A 9,438-nucleotide genomic window follows, 5' to 3' on the forward strand; every position below is an offset into this window, starting at 1 on the left:
ATCACATGGTGGGACTACGTCTGGCTGGTGGTTGGAAACCGCTCACAAAGACGCAACCTGAAGGCAACTAGACCGAAAATCCACACGTCATGTGACAGAAAACAAAGCCAGTAATTAGCAACCTCCTGAGTGCACGTCGAGCTGTTGCCTCAGGTACGTTTGGTTTTAGTCTGGCACGGAATCGGTGTGACGGATGTGTTGTTGCGTGAGGGGAGTGTGTGTGTGTGTGTGTGTGTGTGTGTGTGTGTGTGTGTGAGTGTGTGTGTGTGTGTGTGTGTGTGTGGGGGGGGGGGGGGGGGGCGCGATCGGCTCGGTCATGTGAGGCTTTCAGGCACAGTCGATAGCTACGAGTGTGAAGGACGAGCAGCACACACACTGACACAACACACACCAACACAGCACACCAAAGCCATCCGTCTTTACAGATGTTGGGTATAATACTGCATGGTTTTGTTCATTTTTTTTCAGATGTATTCTAGGATTCTTGCATACTTTGTAAGTTCTACCTATGGTATTTTCTCTGACTGTAATCATTAGCCATGACTGAATACATTAGGACCTAATGTATTCAGTCACAACAGTTCAGTATTTTTTTGTGCTTTGTCTGACTGTGTTGTTGTGCTCTGTCTATGTGTATTGATGCTGCATTGAAAGTATATTGATGGTATTTTAGTTTTTGTTTCAGATGTGCGGAAAGGATTAGTTGGAGTCACACGTTTGCTGGAAAAAGGTCTACGACCAAAATGTTTAACCTTTAACCTTTATATTTTGCAGTGGTCACATTGGTGCTTTTGAAAACATTCCAGCTCAAAAGTGTAATTCCAGCTACTGTCAGTATTTTTTTTCATCATTATTATTATATTATCATCTTTAATACATAGATCTGCCAGACTGTAACTATATATCTGTGTTGTAATAATCTTGTTTGGGGTTTTTTCTCTTGCTGTTGTTCCGTCATTGTATGTCAGCTGACTGAGGAAACACTCACTTTCTCAAAGTAAGGTTTAATAAATTAATGTGATCATGCAAGTTGTGTACAAATTATTACGGTAAAAAAATTAATTCACAAAATCTGTAGCACAGAGAAGTTAATATCTGGCAAATACGTCAGTGTGTGCACATCGACAGGAAAAGTCTCAGAGGCTCATTCAATACAAACAGCTGAGGAGATTAAAACCAAATACAGCATCATAGAAAGTACCCAGAAAACAAATCAGTAGCTTATTTTTGTTTTACATCCAGCTATGGAAGGTTTCACAGAAAGAAGTGTGCATCAGGCAGCTGGGAATGTGGACTAAGTACTACAGCACAGACAAAAGAAAGGTCACAGCGCTACACAATCTTTCCACATGCTGGGATACGACTACAACGCAACAAAGGACCTCGCACCATGCAGGCTGGGCTGTGAGCCTCGGAAAAAAATCCCCCGACAAAAATGGGGAGATGTCGAATACGTCTAAGTGTGAGGTTCTTCATCCACACGACGGTCCAAACACCGGGCTTCTTAAAATGTAGCAATGTACAAACGTCATTCAAGTCTACACAAAAGCTTGATTAGACAACTTTCCTATGAAAAGTCCCCCTCTGAGTTCAGAAGAGCACGTCGCCGTTTTTAATGAGCACCTCCACCACCTGCCTCTGGTGGCGGATGTCGTTGAGTGCTGTCATGGCGTCGAGGTCCGGAGCGCGCATTAGGGTGGGCCCGAAGACGATGGCGAGGTTCTCTGCGTTCATCAGGTTAAACTTCTCATTCTGCGCCACCCTGAAACGTAAAAAAAGAAGATTTGGACTTTAGCTTGCTGTTACTGACCGATCACGTCATTCACGTGTGACCGTAGAAAGCTTGTTTACCTTTTTAAGTGCGCCATGAGGTACTGGAGCGTTTCGCTGTGTGACGGCGGCAGCAGGCCGATGGCCTCACGGAACGCTTCCAGCTTCTTCTCTGGATCTGTGAGCTCTGAGAGGCAGGAAGAAGGCGTGAGAGTCGTTTCCTGTGGCGTGATAACAGCCTCTGAGAGGAGCTCTGCTGCTTGGTGAAGAGTGGTAAATGGACTTTGCTTACATAGCAAAGGGCCTCACATTCACCCAGTCATAGCCACACTCATACACCAATGGGTGGCTGCTGCCTGCAGGGCGTTGCCAGGCCCACTGGGGGTAATTTAGGGTTCCACCCCAAACCGCCAACCCTTCAGTTAATGTACGACCCACTCAACCACTGAGCCAGAGCCGTGATGTATGAAGAGGAATCGTCCTGTTCCTGTGTTACTTCTATTTCTGTTTAGTGTCATAGTTTCAGGACAATGGAAGCTGGAAGAACCCCCCCCCCCCAAATGTACATGAATGGACCATTCCAGGCTGTAAAACATACAGGAAGTAGACTGATGGATTCACGCAATGAATTATTTATTTGTGTTCGTTTAGTGCATGGTCACTTACGGAAAGATGCCCTCATGTTTATTTGTGTGAAAACCGCGGATGTGGAAGGACGTCACCAGGTGAACCACAGCCGAACCTGATGTTAGCGACACCATGTTGTCTTTACCCGCTAGTCCAGGGAATTGAGTGTCTGCCATCGGGGTTGATTTCGGGGGAGGCGGCGGGGACATGTATGATGATAGTGGAGTCGGTGCGGTCATGATTCTGTTCCATGACAGTTGCAGAAGGTTTTTGTCCCAGAGAAGTGAGAGAACAGAGACAGAGCAGGAGCCGATCTGATGCACTGACTCTCTGTGGATGGATTTACACACTGAACGTGAGTCGTTCCATCTGCAGTAGTTGTATTATAGATAGAAGTATATCTAGAACATGTTAAAATCCATGTTCATCTCCATCGTGTGTGTAGTCGTCTGGGTGTCTGGGTCTTTCTCCTTTTTCCTTTCAGATGTACCTCATGCGTTTTCCCGACAAATTCAATCATTGAAACCAAAGAACTTTCCAGACTTTGATCGTTGACATAATGAATTTGCACGGCAGGTGCGTCTCTGACTAATTTGTCAAGTTGTGACTCACTTGCAGCCTCAATGAACCTCGGGTAGGCGTCGTATGAGATGATGGGAACTGGCAAATCCCTGAGGTACAGTTTCAGCGCACCCGTGATGATATTGATGTCTTCATAGGCGTTCACTGAGATGTCTGTCTTCTCGCCAGCTGTGTGATGGAACAGAGGAGACAAGAGAAGCAGACTGAAAAAAAAAGCACTCACATCAGCACTTTTGCATCTCGGATCGCATTGCACAGTAAAGGCTTTGGGCGTTGGTTGTAGAGTAATGGACTCAGTGCTCCTCAGAGAAGCTGCTATCATCTGCCCGGCCTGTTCCATTCTGTCAGCTCTCTCCTGAACGGGCCATGGCCTACTTGTGCTGGCAGACTGAACGTCGCAGTGCTGTGAGCTGGAATGACACTCTGTCATGGATGATCTCCCGCATGCGTATCTGGCAAAGACACTAGCCCGCTGCTGTGGGCTTTTTCCAAATTCACACTGCACTGGGGTCAAGACAGGCTTGTCCACCGCAGTCCACCCCCGAATCCCAACACGCCAGACGAGTCTCACAGATCTATCTCAGGCAGAGAGAGGATGTCTCCATGGTTTGTATCCCCTGAGGTCCCCTGTCAACAGGATACAACACCTCGGCATCTGCAGACGGACACTAATCCCCCACAAATGTGTCACTTGCTCATTAATCTGAAACCTTCTGTGTGTCTGGTGTGAACATACGAAAGCACGCCGTGTCGATCTGAATCTGATCTGTACAAACCTTTGTCGAAAGCCGTCTTGACTTCTTCCACTGAGTCGCTGAATCCAGATATTCTGTAGAGGCCTTCTGACTTCAGTCCTTCAGGAACAAAAGTAGAGCTCCACATCAACTTTCAGACGCAGTTTTGGGCGTAAGTTCCCCCGCAGACAAAGCAGTGGGTCATTTCAGACATGCTATTAAAAATGTATAGCGAATTAAAACCACTATAGAAAATCATGCAAATAGTTTTCTGCATCACTGAGCAAAATAATAAAGACATAAATCAAACTTAGAGACATATGAGCCGGCCGACAATGAGTTTCCTGCATCGTTGAACGGTTTAACTGAAAGGCAATCAGCTCAGGCAGCAGGAAACGACGTGATGTATTCCTCCTTTACAATCCCCAGATCACTCATCAGTCCGCCACAAAACAAACGACAACTCAGCTGAAGTTTTTAGTTTCTGGCTTGGAAATGACAGTTTTGTGAAAAGCCTGATGATAATGATGATGATGATGGGTGATAGGAGCAGAACTGAAATGTATAACTGAGTAATACATTTCACTTGAGTCATGTGTATTGGTTTGCACAATGACTAAATAACTGCTTCTGAGAAGTGGGGTGGAAACCCAATCCAACAGGGAGAGTATGCACAATGCATGGTTTCATTTTTAATCTACAAATACAAAACATACGATGAAAATGACATGAATGAATAACACAAAAATGTTTAAATAAAATGTTTTAAAATGTTGTTCAGACTGAATGTCTCATGTTGAAACGTTCAGAAATGGATGAATTAAGCATGATGCTGCTATTTTTCAAAGGTCCAAAGCAAAACAACAAACTCATGAAATTAAAATAAGTGCGAGCACAGCGATGTTCCCATTCTTGAAATGTCGTTGTTATAACAAGGGTAATGACACACACACACACACACACACACTGACCTCTCGCTTCGATCTCTCGTATGCACATGTCCACCACCATGGGTCGGGCTGTGTTATACGCTTTCACCAGCGTGGTGAGGTCACAGCTGTAGACTTTGCGGATGTGTCTCAGGTCCGGTTTGCAGTTGTTGGGGACCAGAGACGAACACTGCTTGTGGACATTGACACCGCAGTCTGCAGAGACAACGGATGGTCAAGTGGAAGTCAGTTTCAACGACTTAGAGCTTGTTTGGCTGGTTGGTGTGTTTTGGCTTGATCAGTGTTCCGCCTGTAAAGGTCACGAGACTGGAGAGCTCCTCTCTCAGCATGTTTGTGAAGTCACCTTGCACACCACAGACATGCAAATGCACCTCATGTCAGCCTAAAAGCGTTAATCTAAAATGAACCCAGGCACCAGATTTAAGAAGAAAAAAAAACATTAATCTAAATATGTTATCGCTGTAAGCGGAAAATCCATTTTGATTTGGTTCCTTGGCTGCAAGAGATGATTCTAGCACCTAATGGTATTTCCGGTTGCACCTCACTGGGTTTTCAAATAGCCCATTAGTCAGGATGGCAGTGGATCTTCCCCACATGGCGCTTTGTGTGGAGCCACAGTGGTGGCGGCCCGGAGCGCAGCTGTTCCAGGGCAGGATTCACCTTGTTGGGAACACAGGGGCCCGAGGAGAGCAGATGCAGAGACGGTCTCCAGAGCTGCTTCACAACAGAGCTGCATGCGGGGAATCAGACCGGCGCTGAGAATGTGGAGGCCTGGAGGACGGCTGCGACGCTCTGTTCTGTTCAAATCCAAGCGTGCACACAATGGAAGCAGCATTCAGCCGCTGCAGGCTACACTAGACCTAGTTTCCCGAGACTAAAATGGGGGCTGCTCTTCAAGCTTTTAGATCTTGGATCTTCTTTTGAGAGTGGAGAGGTTTTATTTCAACAAATACAGCTGCTTTAAAAAAATAAAATAAAACAAACAAACAGCAAATCCAAAAAGCTACAACTTGAGAAAGCAGACAGAGCCTCCGCTCCTTCTGACAACCCACCATTTTCATTAATATGGGTCCCAGGAGAAATTCACACAGCCTGCGTTTATATGCGCTGATGCAGAAATGTAATTACCTTAAGAGATTATTCTCTTAAAGGCAAGAGACAGGCGGGAGAATTGAGGTGCTGTCATCAGACGCGTGGTGCTCGCTGGTGGTCCCGAGTCCCAGGTGGGACGGCCGTCCAAAGGACACCAGGAGACAGGGGATGCTGCTTTATCGCACCGTCAGCTATTTGGCTGTTGCCATGGCGAGGAGGTTGCAGACTAAAGGTTTTACTGGCTGAACGTAAAGCGAGCGAGCTGCTGATGGATAACGGGTCCTTCTCAACAGAAACCAGCATGTGAATTTGTTCCTTCGTACCTGAACAAAGGTTGAGCTGTGTGACCCAGCTCCTCAGCTGAAGCCGCTGAATTTTAATATGTATGGAAACAGAGCTCGGAGCTCTGCACCTCATTAAAGAGACATGCCAGCTTTGTTTTCCTTCATGGGCATGATGGGATGAGGCTGGGGGGTGGGGGGTGGTGGGGGGCTTAGATGAGGAATTGTGGCACAACAAGCACAAGCAGAGGCTGGCTCCCTGGCACTCGGCCAAAACCAGTTCACACATACAAGAGGAAAAAGGGGGTGGAGGGCTCTTTTTTTTTTTTTTTTTTTTTGGTATGTAAATGTGAGCATCATGTGAGACTCGGCTGCCCTAGATTCCGGTCGCTGTGGTTGAATATGAAGGAATGCGCTGTACGGAAGCAAATGTATGCCTTCAATCTGATGTCTGTCAGCCTTCTATGAAAAAAGAAAAACAAGCACATGAACAATTGATGACTGAACTCCCACGGATATATGTGACACACTTTGTTTCGTCTATAAAACATCAAAACACGGCGACGCAGGACTTGAGTCGAGGAGATGGCGTAGCTGTGACTAAATATTTCTAATTTTACTGTGTGAATTACTCTGTACTGGCATTTCTATAAACGTAGCACGCACTGAGCTGATCCTCCTCCTCTGGTTGAGCTGTCTACTGTGTAAAATAAACAAGAAATAAACACTGAAATACAACAACAAAACAAAAAAACCCCAAAGCTCATCTTTGACAAATAAACAAAATACATGTTTTCTTCCAGCAACCTTTGTTGGACACATGTAGAATGTACACGCATCCATACAGAGAAGGACACGCTGAGCTGCATCAGTGGTGGTGATACTGGTTTGTTTACTGGGTCACGATGCAGCCAGTGTTCATCCAATAGCAGCATGGAAGTGGAAACACAGATCTCCTTTCTTATAGGTATAATGAGATGTGGAGAACGGCCGATTCCTGAGCACATTCTACTTTTCATTTTGCTGTTGTCCCGTGTTACTGACGCTGGAATGTGACTTTCCTGAAGGAACCTTCCCAAGGGTTTAATACACTTCTTATCATATCTAATTGGAGTTAAATACATATCGCTTAAATGTTTTGAAGTGACTGCAAAGTCCATTTTTCAAACTCTGTAAAAAGGGAAAAAGTCATTTAAAAAGTCTTTTTTTTTAATAATAGTTGTTACATCATCTATATATTGAGCCCTGATTTCATTATATTATACAACCGCTAATCCAGTGTGTTAACTGGAGGGATTTTGGATTAAACCCCAATAATCCAGCTCCAGATGTACTGAAAACCAAGTAACCTATATATAGTCATGCTCATTTTGAGGCCAGCAGAGAATGCTGTGAGGTGATGGGGCGCTTTCTGCTGGCGTACCTGAACATTTGACCCCCTGAGCCATCAGTCCCCACATGAAGCTGGCACAGTGCTCACACCAGTGAGGTCCGCGGAAGGTATGGACCTGCAGAAAGGAAGACAGTGACAGATGAAACTGACCCTTTCCCATGGACCCAATAAACCTGAGCGTCCCCCAACTGGGGGACTTTCGTACAAGTAGTGTGAAACAATGCATTAATCAAAAGAATATAGTAATATTGCACATCAGATTAAACAGCAGAACCTGAAATAAATTATCAAATCCAATCAAAATCCATGCGGCGCCACCGACTTTCTGCCTCTACCACTGTGGTACTTTATGCAAAACACACAAACAACCCCTGAAACGAAAGCAGATTCCAAACATATCCATCAGAGCATCAGCCAGAAAGAACCCAAAGAACAGTCCAACCAGAAATCACTTGGTCCAACTAGAGCTGTCAAATTTCTCTGACCCTGGTTTTATTATATGTATTCTTCAAACAGAACTAATGGTTGCACAGATAAAAACTCTTTTCCATTATGTGTTCGCAGAGGTCTGAAAAACAGCTTGGGGCTTAAAGGGTTAATGACTGAGATGGGAGGAAGTTGCTTCAACGTATCCTCCAGCAGAGGTTGGTGTAGCATGAGGAGGCTTCAGGCCACCGTCAGACACCTCATGGAGTCATGGTTAAGCAGGGAGGGAACTTCGCCATGGAAACGAAACAGGGCGCCGTTCCAGTGTAGGAACAGGAGCGTCACACTCCAGCGGGTGACGACAGCACAGCCAATCAGGAGGAGCCTTGGGAGCGAACAGCAACAACTGCATCCTGTCAACAGCCACGGACGGGGGTCGGGGGGGGGACTGACTGTGTAAACAAGTGATTATTAACGTACAGTTTGCAGCCAAGAATTGTCTCAGGATTGTTGTATCCTATTTCTATTATTTATATTTGTCTTATCATGAATAACCATTATTCCTTTTTATGTTTATCTTGCATGGTTTTAGATATTTATCAGAAAAGTTAACAAACAATCCAAAGTTTCTGAACGATTCCATTCAAAACGTGAAATGAAACACAGAATGTGAAAAAACACTCAAAGTTATGGCCAGTTTTGGTCTGAAGCTTCAATGTTCAAACAATTAAAAAAAAACAAAAAAAAGCTAGTTTGTTATCAAGTTTGTTATCATACTTAGGTGATCAGATATTGAAATGTTTCAACACGACGTTCTGTGAAACAAGAGAACAAAGCAGCAGCAGGAAGAGCCAAACCAGGAACCTGAGTACCGGGTTGGCTTGCTCTCCTGCCTCCTCCTCCTCCTCCTCCTCCTCCTCCTCCTTCACCTGATCATCTCAAACCACCAGCAGATTTTCTCCAGACAGACCACAACCCCCCCCCCCCCCCCCCCCACCACCACCACCAGTCTCCCACAGGGGAAGCGTGAGAAGCTGCCCTCTGGCCACACATGACAAAGTGAAAGCAGCATTTTACACCAGCTGACAAAGAGTTCCCTTCAGGCTCACCTTGAAGTTGTGGACTTTCTCCGATCTGGTGATCGCTTCGCTCTCCTTCAGTGAGGCTCTCCGCACCAGCGAGGTGAGCTGTGAATAGGCAAACAGTTTCAGAGGCTGCCAGAAAGTGGCCGAAGCTTTCTCTGGCCCCATCCTCATTCCCAGAGCTGCTGCCAGGATGTCCTCCTGATTGGCCTCTCGCTTGGCCTTTTGCACCAGGGACTTCTCTTCCTTGTGAGTCTCACAGGACTCTTTAGACGGCATTGTGGTGCCGCGCTCACACAGATCCGCTGACGAAACAAACCCAATGAGAAGTCCCCCTCCCCAAAGAAATGGCAGCTTCTCAAAGCAAGTCCAAATCCAGCAGTATGATCTGCATTGTTCCAAACAAACGGAGAGTCAAGGTGACAAAGTGAAAATTAATGAAAACGGTTAAATCCTTTCACGGCGGGGACAGTGGCTGAGGAGGAGCCTCCAGGAGTCATA

At 45.7% G+C, this 9,438-nt stretch overlaps 1 protein-coding gene across 1 annotated transcript; it reads right to left on the reverse strand.

Moving 5' to 3' along the window:
* Positions 1 to 1,590: 1,590 nt before the first annotated feature.
* LOC144741506 (N-chimaerin-like) lies at positions 1,591 to 9,216 on the reverse strand. The gene is made up of 7 exons (XM_078624029.1): positions 8,965 to 9,216; positions 7,460 to 7,544; positions 4,685 to 4,858; positions 3,756 to 3,833; positions 3,010 to 3,147; positions 1,852 to 1,957; positions 1,591 to 1,762 (listed from the first exon to the last, which is right to left on the reverse strand). Exons 1-7 carry the CDS (start codon positions 9,214 to 9,216, stop codon positions 1,591 to 1,593), a joined length of 1,005 nt encoding a protein of 334 aa, XP_078480155.1.
* Positions 9,217 to 9,438: the final 222 nt, after the last annotated feature.

The sequence above is a fragment of the Lampetra planeri genome, unplaced genomic scaffold, assembly GCF_965212315.1.
Source record: "Lampetra planeri unplaced genomic scaffold, kcLamPlan1.2.h2 scaffold_575, whole genome shotgun sequence".
Taxonomy (NCBI): Eukaryota; Metazoa; Chordata; class Hyperoartia; order Petromyzontiformes; family Petromyzontidae; genus Lampetra; species Lampetra planeri.

Bases quoted from the DNA above. Each gene is read 5' to 3' on its own strand.
- LOC144741506 (XM_078624029.1), bottom strand. From the start codon at position 9,216: ATGCCGTCTAAAGAGTCCTGTGAGACTCACAAGGAAGAGAAGTCCCTG. The intron at 4,859-7,459 runs GTACGCCAGCAG...TTGTCTCTGCAG, and splicing joins TCAGGGGGTCAAATGTTCAG to ACTGCGGTGTCAATGTCCAC. The intron at 1,763-1,851 runs GTAAACAAGCTT...TTTACGTTTCAG, and splicing joins CTCATGGCGCACTTAAAAAG to GGTGGCGCAGAATGAGAAGT.